Source organism: Myotis lucifugus, unplaced genomic scaffold (genome assembly GCF_000147115.1).
Source record: "Myotis lucifugus unplaced genomic scaffold, Myoluc2.0 scaffold_492, whole genome shotgun sequence".
Lineage (NCBI taxonomy): Eukaryota > Metazoa > Chordata > Mammalia > Chiroptera > Vespertilionidae > Myotis > Myotis lucifugus.
The window spans coordinates 363,718-385,812 of record NW_005871540.1 but is presented as its reverse complement, the minus strand read 5'-3'; the positions used below and the strand labels follow the sequence as shown (position 1 = coordinate 385,812).

At 36.2% G+C, this 22,095-nt stretch overlaps 1 protein-coding gene and 1 pseudogene across 1 annotated transcript; both read right to left on the bottom strand.

The window, feature by feature from the left end:
* Positions 1-187: 187 nt before the first annotated feature.
* On the bottom strand, positions 188-19,268 carry LOC102419145 (transmembrane protease serine 11B-like protein). Its single transcript, XM_006103574.3, has 10 exons — positions 19,179-19,268; positions 11,803-11,918; positions 7,619-7,737; positions 7,459-7,526; positions 5,033-5,193; positions 4,327-4,365; positions 3,643-3,817; positions 2,652-2,911; positions 2,033-2,175; positions 188-416 (listed from the first exon to the last, which is right to left on the bottom strand). Exons 1-10 carry the CDS (start codon positions 19,184-19,186, stop codon positions 255-257), a joined length of 1,251 nt encoding a protein of 416 aa, XP_006103636.2. The 5' UTR covers positions 19,187-19,268; the 3' UTR covers positions 188-254.
* On the bottom strand, positions 14,471-15,093 carry LOC102416927 (annotated as a pseudogene).
* Positions 19,269-22,095: the final 2,827 nt, after the last annotated feature.

The following is a 22,095-nucleotide window of genomic DNA, read 5'->3' as shown; positions in this document are numbered from 1 at the left end:
GTGGGTGCATGAAATAGAAAACAAATAGTAATTGTCAGTTTTTGATAAGAGTGCTTTCTTAGGCCTTTCTTGACTAAACACGAGATTTCTTCTTTTGTGGCGTCTGCTTAAAATTAAAGTTCATAAATATTCCCTCAGGACCACAATTTTTTCTAAACAATCATTGTATACGCTAATTGGAAATCCACGTTACATAAGGCTTAGGAGTAATAGGTTAAAATGACCTAAGATAGTTTCTACAAGATACTTTTCTCTTAAATACCAGTCTTGGAGGCAATCCAGTTGCGATAGGCAGTCACTCGCATATAGACACCTGGCTTGTTGATTTTTCCACATTCTACACCCCAGCTCACTATTCCAACAAGGTACCAAATATGTCGAGAATTGGGATAAACCAGTGGTCCTCCAGAGTCACCCTAAAAAAAACAAAAAATATTTATCATTGTGAGAATTTACTCCCAGATACTGAAATTACCCTGTATGAAAAGCCAAGATGATGTTTGTGATTCATGCTTCATAAAGATCATAGGGAGGTACATGGTGTAAATCCATTCTTCATCCTTAATCGTAACTGTGACTGGCCAGAATGTAACTGTAATCATCCAGAATATATTCTCTGGGGCTCTTTGGAGTTGACCTGAACCTTGAAGGCATGAACTGATAGGTTATAAGGTCTAATTCCATGAGAAAGCTTTGGGAGACATATTATTAATAAACTTGCAATAGAAGGCTTCCTATCTGAGAAAAGTAGCCAGACCCCTAACCATGAGGAGGCTAAAAATATAAGAAAAAATGAGCTAAAAACAATTGAAAACTTTCTGAGGCGGATTTTCTTTTTTCTTGTTGGTAATCCTCACCTGAGGATATTTTTCCATTGATTTTTTTAGAGAGAATGGAAGGGAGGGGAAGAGAGATAGAGAGAGAGAGAGAGATTGATTGCCTTCCACATGCACCCTGACAGTGTATGGGATGAAGCCTGCAACCGAGATATGTGCACTTGACCAGAGTCAAACCTGGGACTCTTCTGTCCATGGGCAGACACTCTATTCACTTAGCCAAACTGGCTAGGACCTGAGACTGATTCTTTATTGAAATATGATCAAGATTATGGACTGTGATGCTAGACTACTTGTTTTGGATGCCAGCTTTCTCACTTAATAGCTGTGTGACCTTGTGCAAATTACATTACCTTCTTCTGCCACTGTTTCAGTATCTATAAAATTATAATAATGATAGTAGCTACATGACAAAGTCATGATTAAAAGGATTAATATTTGTAAAGGACTTCAGTTTGTGCTTGGCTCAGAGTAAGTCCAACATAAATGTTTGTTAAACACTTATAAACACACTAGAGGCCCGGTGCATGAAATTTGTGCATGGGGGTGGGGTGGGGAGGGTAGTCTCTCAGCCCAGCCTGCACCCTCTCGCAATCCAGGACCCCTCGGGAGATATCCAACTGCCAGTTTAGGCCCAATCCCGCAACTGGCAGTTGGACATCCCTCTCACAATCTGGGACTGCTGGCTCCTAACCACTCGCCTACATGCCTGCCTAATTGCCTCTAACCACTCTGTCTGCCTGCCTCATCACCCCTAACCACTCACCTGCTGCCTGATCACCCCTAACTGCTTGCCTGCCTGCCTCATTGCCCCTAAACATTCTGCCTACCTGCCACATTGCCCCTAACCACTCTGCCTGCCTGCCTCATCACCCTTAACCATTCTGCCTGCCTGCCTCATCACCCCTAACTGCCTCTGCCTCAGCCCCTGCCCCTGCAGCTTCACCCAGAAGGTCATCTGGAATGATGTCCGGAAGGTCGTTAGGCTGTCCAGTCTAATTAACATATTATGCTTTTATTATTATAGATGTTGCATGTAGGGAAGAATCACTTTAGTGCCACAGCTGAGGGAGTTTGACAGATTGTCAAAGTACAGATAAACTTAAGTATAGAATTCTCTTCATGTTGAAAATTTTCATAAAATAATAGCAGTTACTTATATTTGTATGTCCAATGTGAATAATGTTCAGATTTACCTGGCAGGCATCAATATGTCCTTCCATGTACCCAGCACATAGCATCGTGTCCTGCACCATACCATTGTATGCTTCCCTAGAATTACAAGTGTTTGTATCGATAATCTTCACAGGTGCTTTCTGAAGTATCGTTGGGTATTTACCTAAAAGAAGTAAATATTCTCAGCAAAAGAGCTGCTCTGAAACAGAGCAAGATGAAAAATTTGGTTTTTCCTTTGTGCATAAGACCTATATTTGACTCTTGCTATTCTTAGGATGAGAAAGCCCCCTTAGCCCCCTCGCAGTAAAACCAATGAAAAAGAAATGTTCAGAGAACAATTTGAACCATCCTCCTAGTGCTGCCTTCCTATGCCTTTGTCTCTCTTTTTACATCTTTGGACCAGAACTTTCTCACTTAGGTTCTCCAGCTTAGAGAGTTTTCACAAGTTGGTCTCCTTAGAATGTTCTAAAGCAAGGCAATTTGCAAAGCCACGGCTCCAAATGCAGCATTTTCTGAGAAGTTGCCTGGGAGTACTGGGCATCCAGAGGTAAACAATGCCTTTGACTCTGTACCTAAATCACTAATTTCTCTTGTTGCTTTTGTACCTTACTCACTATGTTAAGATTTCCCTGGACTTACCATTATACGAAAGTGCTCCCCATCCTGTAACAACAACGCCTTCACCTGGTAGAAAAATCTGTGTGGCTTCGGGAAGACAAACTCGATGGACATCATTCTTAAATAATACTTTTTCAGTGAGCAGTACAACTGCAATATCATCATGATGTTCGCCTGGGATGTAGTTTTCATGAATAATAATTTGTTGAACATAATGTTGCATATAGGGGGGAGTTACTTTGGTGCCAAAGCTGACAGTATAGTTTTTTGGATTTAGTGTCCTAAAGAAACAAAAATCATTTTGTATTTACTTCAAAGTGATAGAAATACGATCTGCATCTATTATACTCCTTTCATGACATTAATTTTTCCTTCCTTGATAATCCATTAATAGTGATAGAACCTGACTTTTAAATTAATTTTAAAAGCCTTCTTTGACTCCTTTCAATATACACTATGTAAGGCTATGAGGATACATATATAAAAATAAACCCATGCCTTCAAGAAATTTAAGTCTAATGAAAGATGGCATAAACACAGGCAGTTATGATTGCTTAAATGATTGTGTATATAATTAGTGGGACCACAGTTATATACATGCACTAGGAAATGGACCATTTCTTGGGGAAAGTAGCATTTTGGGTGAAACTATAGAGCTGAGTCACATGTGACTACAAAATGACAAGGGGACAGGCCCATGAAGAGGGGGAGGGAGTTATGAAATAGGATGATGTGTTTTAGCAACTACAAGTAGTTGCAGAATAAAGTGACATGAGATAAGCATCATGTGAGATAAATATGTCATATTATGAATGAATGACTCTTCCCATTCTTATTGGTAAGGTAGGAAAGCCTTAGATTGTTTTACCATATCATTTATCTTCCAAACCTTCCAAGACACTTTTGAGAATGAAAGGGTGTGCTACTGATAATTAAACTGGGATAACGAAGGTCAACTGGGAATGTTCCAGGGCTTTTGGTCCCCCTAGCCTGGGCAACATGATGAACTTACTTTTGAAAGCAGTGAGCTGCAGTCACCAGGTATCTGTCACTGATCAAAGATGCCCCACAGTAGTGTCGGCCATTTATTTTGAGACTTGCTTGCCAGGGCCATTCTCCTTCCCGAACGTTGGAACCTCCCTTGACTCTATCATATGTAGCTGATATCCTTGCTCGTCTCCCACAGCCTGTCAGAGGGAGTCAGTTTTGTTCCATTGAGAGTAGGAAAATAATGTTGATTTGATGACAAAACTGAGAGTGAAGTGAGATATTCTTGTATGGTCTGTCTGACAGTATCTTACACTGGTAGGAACAGAATCATCTCTATAGGAATCACTAGCAACCTCAGAATCACCTCCATAGGACCTCCAAGACATCTCATCACTTGAAGAGTGTAAAAGCTGTAGGAGGCATGTAAAGTCATGGTTAAGTCCATGGCCTCTGCAACCATACTCCCTGGTTTGAGTTCTGTTCCCACCTTTTATGAGCTGGTTGAACTTAGGCAAATTATACCACTTCTTTGTGCTTCAGTTTCTCCATCTCTAAAATGGGGTGATAATAACTAATTTAGAATGATTTAGAATGGATTAAGTAAGTTGTATGTAAAGCACTTAGACCTGTGCCTGGCCAAAAGTAACAAATCTTGACTTATGTTTTAGATTGTCATATATTTAAAGTAAAAGGTATCTGAACTTACGGTTGTTGATAATCCTTTCAGTATCGACCTTATTGGTTTCTGAAATAGAACAAAAAGGACATGGTAAATGAAATACCTGGCATTAGTCCATTGGCCCTGGAACCCATGGAGTGAGATGGTAGGTACAGTAACACTCTCAGGATAAAATGTCGATAGGAAAAAGAGAACATGGGTTTATTTGAATTGTTCTTTTACTGTATGTGAATGTGATATGAGTATCATCTTCATAGTTCCATGTGAGAGATTTCCTTCTACTTAATTAAAATTGTATTGTGTATCACCTAGAGTGGAAAACTACCAGTGTCTTCCTTTGTAAGAACAGGAAGACCCCACAAGTGAATCTGATTCCTGTTAGCATACAAAAATAACTTTTAAAAAGTGAGCTGTCATAAGAGCAGATCCTATGCAGTTTTTGAAAGCTACAGGAGATCATGAAAAGAATAGCAAGACACACCATTACTTCTAGGAACTGTTCAAAGGCTTACTATCCATTTTTGAATAAGAAGTAGCTTTTTTCCCACCAGAACCACTTTTAAGGTGTGACATTATGATTTGAGTGTTTTTAGTAATGAAGAATGCTCTGATGTAAAACAATGACATTCATTTTAAAAAAATATTGAGGATCAGCTTTGTTTCTGGTGCTTGTGATATGTGTCCAGATAAAAAGAAGAAAGCAATACTGCTGTCATCTAATACATGAGCTTACCCACAAGCCTAAGAGAATTAGGATCTGTAGTCAAGGATCCTGAGTTGTTACTGAGCATCTCCTGTAAGATGCTTTCAATTCTTCTTCTTGTGTTTGCCTTCATTGATCTGGGAACCTTGAACATCAGCAATATATGTGCTGTCACGCTGTTGCTATCTGGACTGGAAACAACATAAAGGTGTCATATGTTGCTAAAAAAATTACATTTCCTTCTTTTTTGCCTGATCTTTCATATCTTGATTTCTTCTGATTTTTAGGGGTCTGTGCAATACCTTCACTTTAATCACAGGATTATGCTTCTAACTACATTTTACTTGGTAACAGTATATATGCAGCTATATTATTCAGTTTAGAAGATAAATAGTTTTACAAATCTGAAAAATAGGAAAGGCCTGAGGCACAGGGTAGAAGAACTGGGATCATTTATTCAAACATTCATTAATCATTTATTGAGCAACTGCTAGACAAACAACTGAGCCATGCAAGGGTGACTAGGACACATTTCCCACCTTCAAGAAATGTCCAGATTTCTAAGAGAGATAAAATATGTATACAAATGACTATAATAAATGTGTCAGAAGTGGTAAGATATTTATCTTATCTGCTGATAATAATAAAAAAAGATAAGTCCTTTTTTACTTAAAAGATCATAGAACTTTTCATGGAAGAGGTGACATACACACTGGTCCTTAAGCATTTTTATTGCTGCTTCATTCAAGCAGAAAATGTCATCAGGCGAAGAAGAGGAGGAATAGTACTCCAGAATAACTAGAGAGCAATGACATTAATTGGTGTTTATTGGCCATGTGCTATGTTCTGAATACTTGCTTATCACATTTATTATCACACTTAGTCTCCACAGTGACCTTGCAGCACAGGTGTCATTATCTTCACTTGATAGAAAAGGAAAACTTGAGGTTCTGAGATGTTACCTAAAGTGCTCGAGATTGCACAGCTACTCAACTAGGATCCAGATTCAGTACGTTTGACTCTGCACCCCGGCTCTTTACATGTGGACTCTGTGTCCCTCTGCCCAGTCAGCTAGTGACAATGGTGTCTAAAAGACTGGACTTAGGAAGGCCTTTAATGCTAGCCAAAGGCCAGCAGTGAAGAGAAGTTGAGTAAAATCATACTTGAGGAAGATCACCTGACTGTGGTGCTCAGGGCAGATCTGTTTGAAACTGGGAAAAGGAGGGGAAGCCCAAGAGGCTGGCTAATGGAATTGTCAAGCATCCTTGAGGGTAGTGTCTGAAGTGACACTGTTATGCTTTGGATCTCCCTAATGAGCTACCGTCTTTTGGCGTATAAATCAATAATCATTCCCAGGAAGCACTCAGCTCATGGGAGTGAGAGTTTGATTATTGTCACAGGGTGTGCCCAAATGAGACACTACCTCTCCATCGCTTCGTATAGATAGCTGAAGTTACTAGAAAGATTGCCTTGGTATCAAAAAAGGAAGTCTTTCTGTCATTGCAGTTTTGTCTTAGAGGTACATGGCCCTTTAATTTTAGTCTCCTATTTCTTTCCAGTACTAAACTTGACCCCCATTGTTAACGCTAGTTGAAATCTTGATTTATTTTGCAATTCTGGAAGTTCCAGGAGTAGGGGAAATGTAGGCAGTCTGGTGGCATTGATGAAGGTAGCAGCATGATTCCCTTCATTTGAAATGTGTTTATTTGCAAATTGTTGCATGCATATTACCTTCTTTGATCCTGAGCACAGTTTTATGGGTGATGCAGTGTAGGTGTCATTATCAACATTTCACATGCAGGGGAGCAGATTCAAAGTGGTATGGTGACTTTCCCAAGGTTCTAGGGCTCCTAATTGGCAAAGGCTGAGCTCAGGTTGTCTATTTCCTATTCTAGGATTCCCTCTCCTTTTTCATGCTACTCCAAACCCACATGCAGGGAACACAGAACAGGTATTTCACTTCTTGCTGTGGTGACCATACCATGCTTTGATGCCTGAATATCAAAGCATGGTATAGATATGTTCTTTTCCCTAAGAACTCTAGAACAGTTCTATTAAGTGTTTAGCTGACTTGCGAGGAGGAAGACAGGAGAAAACAAGATCTGTGTTTATGCTACTGCTAAATAAAAATGCCAGAGCATCAAACATCAGTCTAAGGGACCATCTAATAATGTTGTCTGAACATAAAAAGTTAGGAAACCAGAAGGATATATTTTCTTTAATTTAAGGATTGGTAACATTTTCAATAGGTCTAATGAACTCAGTTATATTGCCTGATATTTCCTTTGGTTTTATACTGAACAATTAATCTGACACTTAGCTTAGGACAATATTGAATATTAGTAACTCATTGGCTAATTACTGTAACATATTTATAGTAGACTGTTATAGGAGAATTATAAGCATAATAATATTATGGTGGGTTGATCTCTTTTATGTTACTGTTAGTTACTTACACCAGTGTGATAACTTGAGAATTGAGATATTGTTTGTAAATGCTAGAACTCTGAAATGCATCAGCCATCTGTTAAAGAGAACACATAGAGTCAAACATCAAATTCCAATAATATATTTATATTTCAGAGAATTAACGAATATAGGAAAATACTAATTTACCTTAGTCTCAAGAATTGTGCTAAGATAGTTATTTTCTGATGATGTCTCTCTTTCATAATTTCTATTATATGGGATATCCAGAACCTTAAAGTTACCTTGGTAGTAGTAGACTGTGTTTTCTGTGAGATAAAGAAATGATGCAAGAATTAGTTAAGTGAAATGGGTTTACAATCCAGATATAGATGACATAGTAATACCAACTAGTAAGAACTGTGCTCATATTAGATATTGATAAATGCTGTGAATCTTTCTGGCATGGTTGATTAGATAACCTGGGCATTGTGATAACTAGTTATAAGACCAAGAATGAAGTAGATATATATTAGACAAAAATCATAAAGAGTTGCCACATCTTGATGCGACAGGTAGGACCATATATAAATAAAATTTCTGTCTAGAATAATCAATTGTCAGACAATAAAAATAGTTACCATTGCCCTAACCAGTTTGGCTCAGTGGATAGAGCATCGGCCTGCGGACTGAAGGGTCCCAGGTTCGATTCCGGTCAAGGGCATGTACCTTGGTTGCAGGCACATCCCCAGTAGGGAGTGTGCAGGTGGCAGCTGATCGATGTTTCTCTCTCATCGATGTTTCTAACTCTCTATCCCTCTCCCTTCCTCTCTGTAAAAAATCAATAAAATATATTTTTAAAAAATAGTTACCATTTATGAAGTACTTACTATGTAAAGATACTTTACAAAAGCCAGATGAAGTATACCCATTTTTTCAGAGAAATGTAGTCTTAGAGATATGCAGTAACTTATCACATAGCTAGTAAGAAAGCCAAGGATCAAAACTTGGTCTGTCCAAAGCCCACACTTAATCCATTACATTTCCTTCCTAAATTTTCATAGACACTAAGCTGTTTGGTATCTGATGTATCTTACCTCTAATCTTAATAGATATTAAGCATCTAAGAATATGTTAGATACTGTATAACTGTATCTAGCATATAATAAGCTCTAAACAAATGTTAATTTTATTTTGCAATATAAGTATTGCCTTTAAAGACTATTTTGTGGAAGACACAGGCTCAATGAGGATTAAATCATTACTAATGAGATACCCATAAGGATAATTAAGTGATAAAGTTAATTGTTATATATGAATTCAGAGAAGGGAGATACTATACTTAAAATAAAATATGAGCTATTTTGCTGTCATAAATGTGAAAATATTTTACAGTGAGAAAGGTAATGAGAAAAAAAAGCCAGAAAGTGCTAAATAAAATGCTGAAAATGGGTTGGTTATAAATAATGATATATGAATGAAAATTATTAATTGTAGTTAGCTTGTCTATAAGTCATGGATCCTTTAATACGGAGACCAAGTTTTTGCAATGGTAGTTTATTAGGTTTTACCATAAATATCAAAAGTAGACCTTGAAAGTATTCAAATTCATTTTTTATAATTTACTATTCACAATAAATGCTTCAGTTCTTTTATTAGATTCCTAAATATCCATTACCTGTTACAGCAATTAGGCAGCCATGAATATTTTTCAGTGTAAAAAACAATAAGTTGGCAAATTTTTATTTCAACTGCATAGAGCATTTTTCCCCAAGTGTAGTGGATAAACTGAATATATTATTATCTAAGACATTTAAGACTAAGAAACCATACTCTGGAACAAGGAAATCAACCCTTGAATATCATATTTTTAATTTAATTTTATGCAGCAACCTTAATGGGTCACTGTGCATATAGCCATTGTGGTCTGTTGGTACCTGATGAGATGAAAATAACCCCTTAGGGATGAGGTATTGATAAGGCTTACTTGGACTTTATGATTAACATTCCCATCTCTATTGGTTCAAATACCAATAGGAATTGAGAAAGATGGAAAAGGGGCAGAAAGAAGGAACATGTTTTATAACTTTTGCAGGTCTTGGTTGCTTATAACTTATTTCTATAAGGAAAACTTACACAAACACATGATGTTGTCATTTTGGGGGATTCGTTTATACTAGGAGTTCTCTATTTAATAACATAGTTTAAGCATCAATTATGAGAACATATATATTTGAAGCTGTCAGAGTATAAACACTTCTATATTCTCCTGCTTTAAATTCCAGGGTGGGGCGGGGAGAAGAAAAAAAGATGGAGGGCTTAAGTTGAAGGGAAAAAAAGAAAACAGCCATGACTCCAAATAAAAACTATGAAGCAAATATGACAAAAACTGAAATATACACTAAGATGAGAAAGGATACAGAGCAGAGATTCATCTCCTCACAAGTTGGGATGAATAAAGATTTTTCTAAAAGTTCTCAATGATTCTATGATTCTAGTAATAAGACTTCAGATTCTAGAAAGAGATAAGGAATATTTCTGTAGAGACTTATTTTGACACTGCAGAATGACGGCAGTGAAAACAAAAGTGAAACCATACTACTGTGACATTTTTATTATATGTGGTCTAATCTCCCAGCTGAGGCAACTAGCTGGAGCTAACCTGGGGTGAAGAGAAGTCAGAATCACTCTGCCATAATTCAGAGAGTGTAAATTAAGGAACTATCCTCAGGGCAACCCTGGCTTCTTAAGCGTTAAAAACTGAAGGTAAATGTGCCCCAGTGTTAAAGGAAAATAACAGACTGAATAAGAGAACATTTGCGGGGACAAACCAAAATATAAGCTTCAAACTCCCTTAGCCTATGAGCCACCCCTAGACTCACTTCCCACAATAATCCTTTGAAAACAGTCTTGTCCAAATCAAAAAGAGTAAATAATAATTACAAAAAGGATCCAGTAAGAAGCTTTTTATAATTATCATGAAACAAAGGAAAAGTTTTTACTAGTACTTCCCATTGTCTTAAAGATATTATAGAATAAAGAGCTCAAAATATACAATTTAGTGAAGAAGAAAATCTGGAGGATTCAGTAAAGAAATGGAAGAGGAGCCCTGGCTGGGTGGCTAAATTTGTTGGAACATCATCCCGTACACCAAAAGGTTGTGAGTTCAATTCCCAGTCAGGGCATGTACTAGGTTGCAGGTTTGATCCCTGGTGGGAGTGGGTATGGTAGGTGATCAATGTTTCTCTCACATCAATGTTTTTCTCTCTCTCCCTTCCTCTCTCTAAAATGAATAAACATATCCTCGGGTGAGGATTTTTATACAAAATTTCTATACTATTCATTAAGGTTCAGAATAGAATTAAGACATTTTCAGACATGCAAGTTGTCAAAAACATATACTTCTCAGAAAGCTCCTAGAGTATAGTATACACTCTACCATAACTGAGTAAATAAAAAGAAAATATGAAATACAGGCATTAGAAAATTAAGTCCAACAGACAATTGAAAGTAATCCCCAAGATGTTACTGAAGGAAAATCCCAAGTGAATTGCTCTGTAGCCAGGATGTGAATGAGTACAGAATCCTCATATTCCATATGTGAATAGATAAAACCAGTAATTGAAAAATTAGGACATAACAATATTATGAATCAACTTAAAGAGTTGAAAGTGGTTGCCTCTGAGAAACTGGAAATAGGGGAGGAGGAGCTGCATTTTTTATAAAAAGTTCTGCCAGTTAGACTCTAAATTATGAGTATATATAACTTTGTAGGGGGAAAATCCAATCATGCCAAGGTCATGGAAAAAAGGTTAATGGTAAGCATATTCAAAACTAAAAAAACTGTAGTGATTATGATTACAGACCAGAAAAAAGTGTTATAAACAATGAAAATGTAAAATAATAATAATATTGCTTATAAATTGCAGGGAAGTGTGGGAGAAAAATGAGAAGTATGATGATTTTTTTTTGTCTTTCATAGCGGGATATAAATACAATATTGTCTACAGACAAAACATTATTTCTAATAGTAACTCCAACTATCCTCATGTTTTCAAAGTCTTTTATCTATGTTAAAGGGGTTTTTATATTAATATTTTAGTAGGAATAAAAATTAGTCAAATGCAATATTATTTGTTTTATCTTCTTCACATAAAATAAGTAATACTTTAATTATAAATAACATATATAATACCATCTTGGTAGAGTACTTTTTCTGCCTATCAAATATGTAGCTATGCATTCATATCTAGGATATTCTTCTATCCGTGATCCCAGAAAGAAACATTTTAAATAGAGATAGTTCATTGCTTGCAATTGTCTCTCTTTTTTTGTAGAAATGGAAATAAAGTTTACAACAAACTGTAATAAGTAAAAATGTATATTTTACCAACCTACTACCAGAAAATGAACCAGGAGACCAATAGTTATTCCCAGGATTGCCAACACTCCAAACACAATAAGGGCAATTATCCATAATGGCAAAGATGTACGGGAAGTTGTGACTGGTCTGAAAGAAAAGGACATACATATGAAGGACATATTTAAAAAATCAGTCATTCTAAATATTTTTTTTCCTTTTGCTCATATCTAGAAGCTCCACAATTTAGGCACAGTAATAGCAAAAAAAAATTTTAAGATGTGAGAGAGAGAGAGAGAGAGAGAGAGAATATAAAGAGGGGAGGGAAGGGAGGGAAGAAAGAAAGTCCATGAGCTTACCTTTATAATCAAACCTCTCTGGATCTGTGCTATGAAATTATTTCTCAGGAGTTTGATGATTGGTGTGCCAAATTATCTATACTTAGCATCTAGTTCCTTCCCATGATCAGTGGATAGTAATAAAGTTGGTATCAGTAAGTGACCAGCTTGCCAGGTTGCAGGGGAAGAGGGGTGGAGAATTGAAATGTCTTAGAAGTTCTTAATGCCTAAGCCTATCCTAATTCTTCAAGTATGATCATAAGCCTATCTTATTTATTATGTCCTTATTATATATAAAACACACACAAATGTGAAGTGCTATATTGGGTCAAAGCAGTGTTCATCTCTCTTATTAGTTTGTTTATGAATATAATTCAAAAAATGATTTTTTATAGACAAGCATGGTATAATCAACCTACAACAAATAAGATATTTTATATTTTCACTGTTTCATTTATACAACCAGAGACCTGGTGCATGATATTTGTGCACTGGCGGGTGTCCCTCAGCCCGACCTGTGTCTTATCACAGTCCCTGACCCATCGGGGGAATGTCCACCTACCTGCTTGGGCCTGATCCCCAGCAGGTGGACATCCTTCTCCCAGTCTGGGGCTCTCACAGTCCGGGACCCCTCACTCCTTACTGCCCGCCTGCAGTGGAGGCGGGAGAGGCTCCCACCACTGCCTCTGTGCTCGCCAGCCATGCGCCCAGCTTCTGGCTGAGTGGTGCACCCCCTGTAGGAGCACACTGACCACCAGGGGGCAGCTCCTGCGTTGAGTGTCTGCCTCCTGCTGGTCTGTGCATATCAAAGCGACCGGTCATTCCGCCATTCGGTCAATATTAGGATTTTATTATATTGGATAAATACTGGTATGTGTTGAGAGCCACTGCTTAAATAGAAATAGGTGTAGAACTTTCCAAAGAGGCATGGAAACATGCCTAAGAAGAGGAAACAACATGTAGTGCTCAAAGAATAGCCAGCAATTCAATTTTCTTGCAGCAAACTGTGAGGCATGATGATCAATTTTATGTCAACTTTGGCTAGGCTTGGTCCCAAGTTGTTTGGTCAATCACTAGTCTACATTTTGCTGTGAAGATAGTCTGTGATAAACTTTTATGATCAGTTGACTTTACAAAAATATTACTCTCAATAATAAAGGAGATAATTCAGCCTCATCCAATCAGATAAAGTTTACCATGGCCCAGCTAAAGCTGAGGTTTCTGGAAGAAGAAGGAATTCTGCCCTGGGAGTGTAACGTGGAAATCCTACTTGAGTTTGCAGCCTGCCAACTTGTCCTATGAATTTCATATTTTCCAATTTCACAACTTTGTTAAGTAATTCCTTAAAATAAAATCTCTCACTCTCCAGATGATAGTTAGCTAGCTAGATAGATGATAGATTAGATAGATATGATGAGTGCTATATAGATAGATAAATATAAATTTATGGGCATATAGATATATATAATATATTATATCCAATAGGATCTACCTATCTATAATCTATCTATCTATCTATCTATCTATCTATCTATCTATCTATCTAGAAAAAGAGATAGCCTATAGCAGGGGTGGGCAACCCCTGGCACGCATGCCAAACATGGCATGCCAGTAACTTTTGCTGGCACGCGAAACCCTCTCTTATAATCTTCCATTTAAAATTTTTTTCTTAACATCTACTTTTTTATTTTTCAGATAAATTCAGTGTAGGTGCATCTTAGATAAATAAATAATTTTACATAACAAGTTATCTTAAAGACCATAGACATGGATTGACGAGAGAGGGGAAGAGCAATTTCTATGCCTCTGCCTTAACTCTCCCTGCCTTCCTAGATCCGACCAGTGTTTTGGCTTCATCGACATACGCTTGTGAATCTTTGTTCTCAGTGATGAATTTTGTTAAGTCTCGTAATAGGAGTAGCCTGACGGATGAAAGTAGTAGCTTGTGCATATCTCTGAAGGTCACGAAATATAAACCTGATTAAAATCTGTCATCAGTGATGCAGCAGCAAAAGTCCCACTGATAATATCAAACGGAGTCATAAAGTTTTCTGTCGGACTATCAGTGTACATGTATACATTAAAAAAATAAATGTATTTTTCAGTATCATATACTGTGTTTTTGTCGCTCGAATGAATTTTATCATTTCTTCAAGGTTCTTCACATATGTACACCTTAAGAGATATCAAGTAAGCGTAACATGTTCTCAAAAAATTAGGGTTGGCACACAGAAGAACTGTGAGTCAGAAATTTTGCTGGTTTTGGCACGCACTCACAAAAAGGTTGCCCACCCCTGTCCTATAGGTTCTGTTTCTTTTTAAATTTTTTTTTAACAATAGCAATATGGTTTGTTAAGCTGGGCCTTAGTACAGGCGCTGGGGCTAGCCCATGGTGCTATTAATATACAAAGCCGGGACATTCTGCCAGTTCTTTTTGAGCAATGACACCAGGAAATTGACAACTAAATGGATGTTGTACACAAGCTCATCTGTCATCTTCATGTGGCCAATAGCCACTACCAGACACAGCATCTTCTTCATCTGGAACTTGATTGTGAATTTCACCTCATCGACTTTGGCCACCATGTTCTTATTGTGGGTCAACAAGGAAGGGAACTTGCCAACCTTATTCAGTCCTGGGCCCCAGATTCGTTGGATCTGCTTGATCAGAGACTGAAGCCAAAAAGTCATGGTACAACTTGACCAGTTTCTTATTCTCATTGAGTTTCTTCAGCACCTTGATGTCCATGTGGGGGATATCCAATGCCTTGGCCTCATTACAGTGCTGCTGCTCCCCTGGAACACATACAGAGAATTTGGGGTGGGGAGTGGACTTATGACTAACAGTGCCCAAGAAGTGTTTGTCCTTCTGAGGGTCATAGTTCTTCAAACTGATCTGCAGTCTCCAAAAACTTCCAACGCTTGTGCTGGTTCCTGTACAGGACTTCCCACGCCACCTCGGTGTTTCAGGAGTCTTTGCTGCTCATAATTCCTAGCTGCAAAACTAGGTTGTGTTTCTTTAGAGAATCCTGACATCAACAAAGAGGCAACAACAAGAACCACCTTTGATGTCAAACAAAGGTATTGATATTTTGTCTTATATGGTGGGTCTCCTCCAAGTGTGATTGGAGGATGACCTTAGCCAGACAACCTGGGAGTGTTTATTAACTATGCAGATTAGCATATCCTACCTCAGATCTAATGAATTCAGATTCTTAAAAGGGCCTGAGAATTTGCACTTTAATACTCCTGGTGCTGCAGATTCTCACTTAACCATGTAAACATCAGGGGCAGTGTTTATGATATATTGGATTTCAGATCAAAATTAATTGGGTTGATGTTTTCAAGAGAAAAAAATTTTAATCCTCACAATTTTTTTTTACTCTCTTTGAAACTATTTCACATTTATTTTTCCTCAAACCTCCAGCACTATCTGGTCCATCCTCAGTGTTAGCTGCTAGCCTTATTTCCTAGGCTACTGAGAAAAGACCGGGCATCAGAGGAGAATATTTACAACTCCATTGTTATATTTTTGAACTCTTTATCTGTACCCTACACTCTGCTTTTTCTTCATAGTTCTATAAATAACTATGCCCCTGTCATATGCCAACCTCTCCACCATCTCATTTCACTTTTAAACCTGTGTTTCCACCTGTTTCTAATCTATGTGCCAGTCATTTCAAACTACTCCGAGTTCCATGGACAACCCAACTCTTTCACGTTTCCATATCCTTGCACATTCTGATCTTCTACCTAAAATGTCCACCTCAAGTCTACCTAGTGAGATTACACTCAAACTTTATTACTCAACTCTGTCATCCCCTCTTCACTGACACCTTCCATGGCCCAGCCTATTATGTGTCTACATTGAAAGTAGTTTTATTTTTATATGGAAATCATTTTACTTATAGTTGTGACCATGTTGTTGTCTGGGGCCATGTCATTATTTGTTGTTTTATACTTAGGGAATAGGGTGGTGTCTAGCACATTATAGATAATACTTTTGAAGAAGTGAATGCATGAAGGCAAGGGATATTAAGGACAACTAGATCATAAAGGATAGATAGATAGATCAGCAGAATACAGTTTGTGGAAAGCCTTCAGTACTAATCAGAAGAGCCATAACTATCATGAAGACATGTGGTGCTTAAGAAGACGAATCTGCAAGTAGTCTGCATGATGATAGTTTAAAGGAGAGAGAAAAATGAGAGGACCAATGAGTAAAGAGACTACTGTAATCTATGGGAACGAAGCGATGGAGTCCTGGATGATGGTAGCAAGGAAAGAAAGTGATTAATTTGAGAAAGATTACAATATAATATTTGTCAGAACTTTGTAATTAGTTCGCTATATTGGTAAAGGATGAGAATATGTTAAAGATGACATAAGTCTTTATCTCAAGAATTAAAGGAGAGTAAATGAAGCCTAGAAGAGGTAACTTGAGGATAAAAATGATAAGTATTTTATATCTTGAGTTTGAGAGACATTTAAATTTCCAGTATACAACTAGAGATATCAGATCGATAGTTAACATAGTTGTGGATATCAACTGAGGAGTCATCCAAAAATAGGAAAGAAACAAAGCTGTGAAGCTAGATTAGTGTGTTTTAGTGCATGCTGTATGAAATATTATGCAAAACTGATATTTCTCTTTTTAAGACAAAAATTTGTTTCCATTCTAACTACAACTAATTTCTTGATTTTTCAGACATTTCTTGAATTGCATATTGTTTGATGTCTCTCAAAAGACTTTAAATTGTCAGCTTGTTTCTTAAGTGTCAAATTCAAAATATTGTTCACCCTTCATTGATACGTTAGCACTTACTTCATAACATAAGCATTCAGCTCCACCAAAACTGCTTTGCTCACTGCTTGGTTCTCTACACCCTTAGTCCACACCCTTTCTTTACTTTTCTTTCTCCCATGAACTCTTACTCTTTTTTTTTTCCTTAATAGTGTCTTAACTGGGGATTATATTTATACATTTCTTATATTGACTAGTTTTATCTTTAAATATTTACCTTCATATAGATTTGTGAAATTTTTTCTCTTATTTCTACAGTTTAAGAACTTGTATCATATAAGAACATAAGTAAATTTAAATCTATTAAAATTTAATCAAATAAAATGTCTTAGAATTCATTTAGACACAATCGTTTGAAAAAGAACTAAAATAACATCCTCATTTTCAACTGTCCTTCATTGAAAACAGTCTAGAATTATATATTTACACTTCCTCTCCTCTTTGTCCACTTTGATTATTGCTTGTTACTAGCTCAGATGCTCCTCTGGGTTGTAGCAATCTTTAGCTCTTAACCTAAAGATATTACAAACTATTACACAGATTAAATAGCTGCTTAAAAGTGACAGACTTCCCAGGCAGAAAAATCTCTCAGCTACTTAGCCAATCTTTCTGTTAGTTCATACTACAAATTCTTCTGGAAAAAAATCACATAAGAGAACTTACTGAAAGAGCATACAGAATATTAATTATATCTTGTTATTAAAAACTTCTGACCATGAACTACTTTGGCAAGCTACCTTGGCAAGCATCTAGAACACAGCTTTCTTTTGAGATTTTTCCCATTTTATCCTGTAAGACTAACTGTAATTTTAAAAAATGGAATTGATAAAATGTGGTTTTGAAGTCTTGATTTCTACTCCCAGTGTTCCTTTTCTTCTCTTGTTGTTCATCATTCTGGCAGCCAAGTGCAACCACAGGCTTGACTAAGGTCTCTTCAAATGCACCTGCAGAATCAACCATGTTGCCAAATCCACTCAAGCTCTTCCTGATAATCAGATTAATGGCTCACTCTGAGTAGCTAACCACTGAATTGGGGTTTAAAGCTTTCCTAGGTAACTAGGAATGCTTAGGAACAATGGGTTAATCCTTTGAAATCTTTTAGGTTGGGAGTTCACACAAGTATCAAAATGTTGAAGGAGATGAAGGAGGTGGCCTATGAGTAAAAAGAAAATCACCCACCCAGCATAAAAGTGATGACTGTATTATAGGCAAAACAAAACAAAGCAATTGTGTTTCCTCTCTACTGCTAAATGTGTATGATTACTTTTTTTTTCTGATATATCAGAGCTGAGATTAATAAGAAAACATCAGGGTAGGAGTAATATAACATCTTTAATTAAAAATATTTACTTTAGTTCAAGAAAAAATATTCTTACTATATCTTATTACAGTGAGTATAATCTTTCTAATAACATTTTATGTGAATACTGATGTTGTAAAAATAAATAAATGTGTGTGTGTGTGTGTGTGTGTGTCTTAAAGGGCTCAACTATTGGCTCAAGATGAACATTTTTAGAGAAATATTTGTATAAGGTATGCATTCATATTACAGTTACCTGAACATTAAATATTTTATAATTAGTTTTACTTAATTTTGCTATTTTGCCTGCATTTTTATGAAAATGTTTTGTGAATTAAAAGTAAACTTTTAAAATGACATTAATTATCATTGTTTACTTCACATAATAATTATCTAGTTAGATACGCGATAAAAATAAAAAGCACATATTTATACATAATTAAACCATTCTAATTCATGATCATTTTACAGATAAAAATACATGATTAAATAGCTGCTTAAAAGTGACAGACTTTTCAGGTTTTATATATGATTCTACAAAAAAAAACCAGCTATGAAGCAATAAGATTCAAGACAATATTTATGATAGCACTTTAGAAAGCACAAAATGTTAAAAAACAATTAACTCATAATCATGATCACCACCAATAACAATTTAACATTTGATTTATGAGAAAAAAATTCTCTTTGTTTCCTCTTTTCCATTTTACAACAAGTCACACATCTGTTAAGCTGCATGTCACCTTTCTGAAGCACTCCCTGAATCACTGCACAAAACTACAGATTCTAAAACAAATATGTGTGTGTGATAGGGTTGTCTCCAGGCAGGAACTTTAAAAATCTGTGGAAAAATTACAAACTCCTCCTAAACTCAGTTATTTTAATACAGTCCTTGGGTGGGGGTCATATTGAGGAAATAGTTTAGTTTTATTTTTGTCGGAATTTTAGGTGAGCAAATCTCCACTTACCTATACATAATGTGCCGATATATTAGCTGTTGATGTCAATAGCAATAAAGGAAACTTCTGCACTTCTTTTGTCCTGATCAGTGGTTCTCAGGTAAATGTGCTAACCACAATGATACCTGGGATTTTAAGGGTTGGGTGAAATAGCAGAGGGTAATTAAAAAGAAACTTGTTTAACAAGTGTTGGTGACAGCTGTGTATCTGTGGTTAAAGGAAGAACTGAAAATCACTCTTTGAGTTGTATACTTAGAAAAAGACAGTAGACATCATTTGGATTGGTTGCCTGAGAGGTCCGCCCAAGAAATGCCACCACATATTGGTGAATCAGTGCTCTGACTCAGATTCCATCCATTCCTTTTATGATGCAGAGCTCTTCCTCAGTGAAACCAACTCTACTCACCAGAGCAGTCTTTGACAAATGACTTAAATATGCATTGTTGTTGTTGTTTTTGTGTGTTTTTAATACAATAATTCAGCAAGCATTACTCATTTATAACATGCTTAATCTAAAAACTCTCTCTGGGACTCTGCACATAACTATATAGAAATAGATTTACAGATAGAAGTAGTTTTTGGTGTAAGAAACATCAGTTCTATTTTGGTAATTCTTTTTTTTATTGCTTAAAGTATTACAAAGAGTATTACATATGTCTCCTTTTTTTAATTCTTTATAAGAAATGGAACTAATTGACCTAGTCAAGAGTTATGTTATTAAGTAAATATGGAGTAAGTTTTCGAGTAACAAAATTTTTATAAAAACAAAACATTAGGAGGTAATTTAGATATTTTGGATACAAATATCTAGATTCTTAGCACCATCTTTCATATTAACCATTCACTCGCTCCATTCATTTATTTGACAATTTAACAACTATTTGTCATGTACTTCCTGAGGCTGCACATTGTTCCTAGTAATGGAAATACAACGCTGGATATAATAAAGTTCCTGGCTTCATGAAGCTAACACTTGAATGGGAAGTACAAACACTCAAGAAAAGAGAAAATATATAATTTAGTACAAGATATTTATACATGCTATAAAGAAAACAAAGCAGAGTAATTGGTTTGAAAGTCATGTATGTGTGTATGGGGGGGGGGGGGGAGACACGGGGGTGAGGTCTAGAAAGGCCTCTCTGAAGAGGAAGCTTTTGAACAGACACCTGAATGATGATACTAATTGTCATGACATTTCTCTATCTTCAAAACTCTAAATTGCTTTTAGGATTAAATATAAACTTCTTCAGTTGATGTTCAAGTCTCTTTAGAACGGCATCTTTTTTATCCATGTTGTTCCATAGTAGTTAGGTGTAACAGAAAGGGCTTGATCTCTATTCCAATTCCAGTTCCTCTAGTAACTAGCTGTGTCGGATATGTGTATCTCTGAGCTTCAGCTTGCTCATGGGTAAAACTGACATCTAACAGTAGCATACCTGTAAAGTTGTTGCATCGATAGACACCATTTACTAATATACCAAGTGCTTGGCACAATGCCCAGGACATTGTATTATCTTAACAATGATTTTACCTACAGATTGACTTTACTTGAGCCATTTCTTACAGTTCCATTTCTTAAAAAGAAGTGCTTTCCACCCTCCATCCTCTTATTTGTGCTGTTTAGTACTCTCAGGATTGCCATTTCTACCCACCCAATGTTTATTCCTGCTTCACAGTCCAACCTAATTGCCACTTCCTTTTTCTGGCCTCTAAGTACCATTGTCAGTACTCATTTTGGATTTAATCATCTGCTATGTTATACTGTTTCCTATTTAAATTTGTCCTTGGGGTGGTTCTATCACCCATATGAAAGTGTAAGCTGCTTGAACTTTGAAGGCATGGACTGTATCTTACATATCTGTCTTTCTTCATAATCATCAGAGTGCTTAGTATCCAATATATGTTTAGTAAAAAAATTATATCTTTGAAATAAATGATGAACAACCAAACTATATGTAGACATTCTAAAAGTTAATAAAACATTTAATAACTCAATATTAAATGTAAATAGGATTTGCAGTATTCACAGAAGAAATATGGGTGTTCAATTGGCATATAAAATGATACTCAATATCATCCATTAATAATTATAGAAGTGTACATTAAAGCAATAATAAATCACACTAAAATTAAAAATATTATTTCAATATTTGGTAAGCATGTGGAGAAATGGGCTCTCATATGTTGATAGTAGGAATTAAAGTGAGGTAAGAACTTTTAAAGAGCAATTGGCAGCATCTATTTAATTTTAAAACCACATTTCCCATTACCAATTAGTTTCACATCTAGGTATCTATCTAGATATCTATCTTGGCACAAGTAATCAGATAAAAATATAGGAAAATGTTTTATTACAATGTTTGCAGAAGCAAAAAAATTGGAAACAAATTATTAATTGATAAAGTAATGGTTAAATAAACTATGGTGTTTCAATATTATGGAATGTTAATTCGATGTTAAAAGGAATTAGGTTAGACCTGAAGGGTCCCGGGTTCAATTCTGGTCAACGACTGGTACCTTGGTTGCAGGCTCAATCCCTGACCCTTGTTGGGGCACGTACAGGAGGCAACCAATAGATGTGTCCCTCCCACATTGATGTTTCTCTCTGTGTGTCTCTCCTCCTCCCTTCTACACTCTCTAAAGATCAATGGAAAAATATCCTCAGGTGAGGATTAACAAAAAATAATAATAAATAAAATGTTAAAAAGGAATGAGATTATTAATAGAGTGGTTGACTCATTCATCCTCCATTCTACATTTTCTTTTAATGGCACAGATATTAGAAAGCTAAAAATGACATTTCCCAGATTTCCCTGCAGCTAGGATTCTGTATGCAAATTAGATCCTGCCAGCTAGATGCACTTACATGAAACTTGGAAGGGAGAAGCAAATTAGAGGCCTTCTAAGGCATAAATGAGGCCTTATG

Bases quoted from the DNA above. Each gene is read 5' to 3' on its own strand.
- LOC102419145 (XM_006103574.3), bottom strand. The intron at 3,818-4,326 runs GTAAGTTCAGAT...TCCCTCTGACAG, and splicing joins TGAAAGGATTATCAACAACC to GCTGTGGGAGACGAGCAAGG. The intron at 417-2,032 runs GTAAATCTGAAC...TGTTTTTTTTAG, and splicing joins GACATATTGATGCCTGCCAG to GGTGACTCTGGAGGACCACT.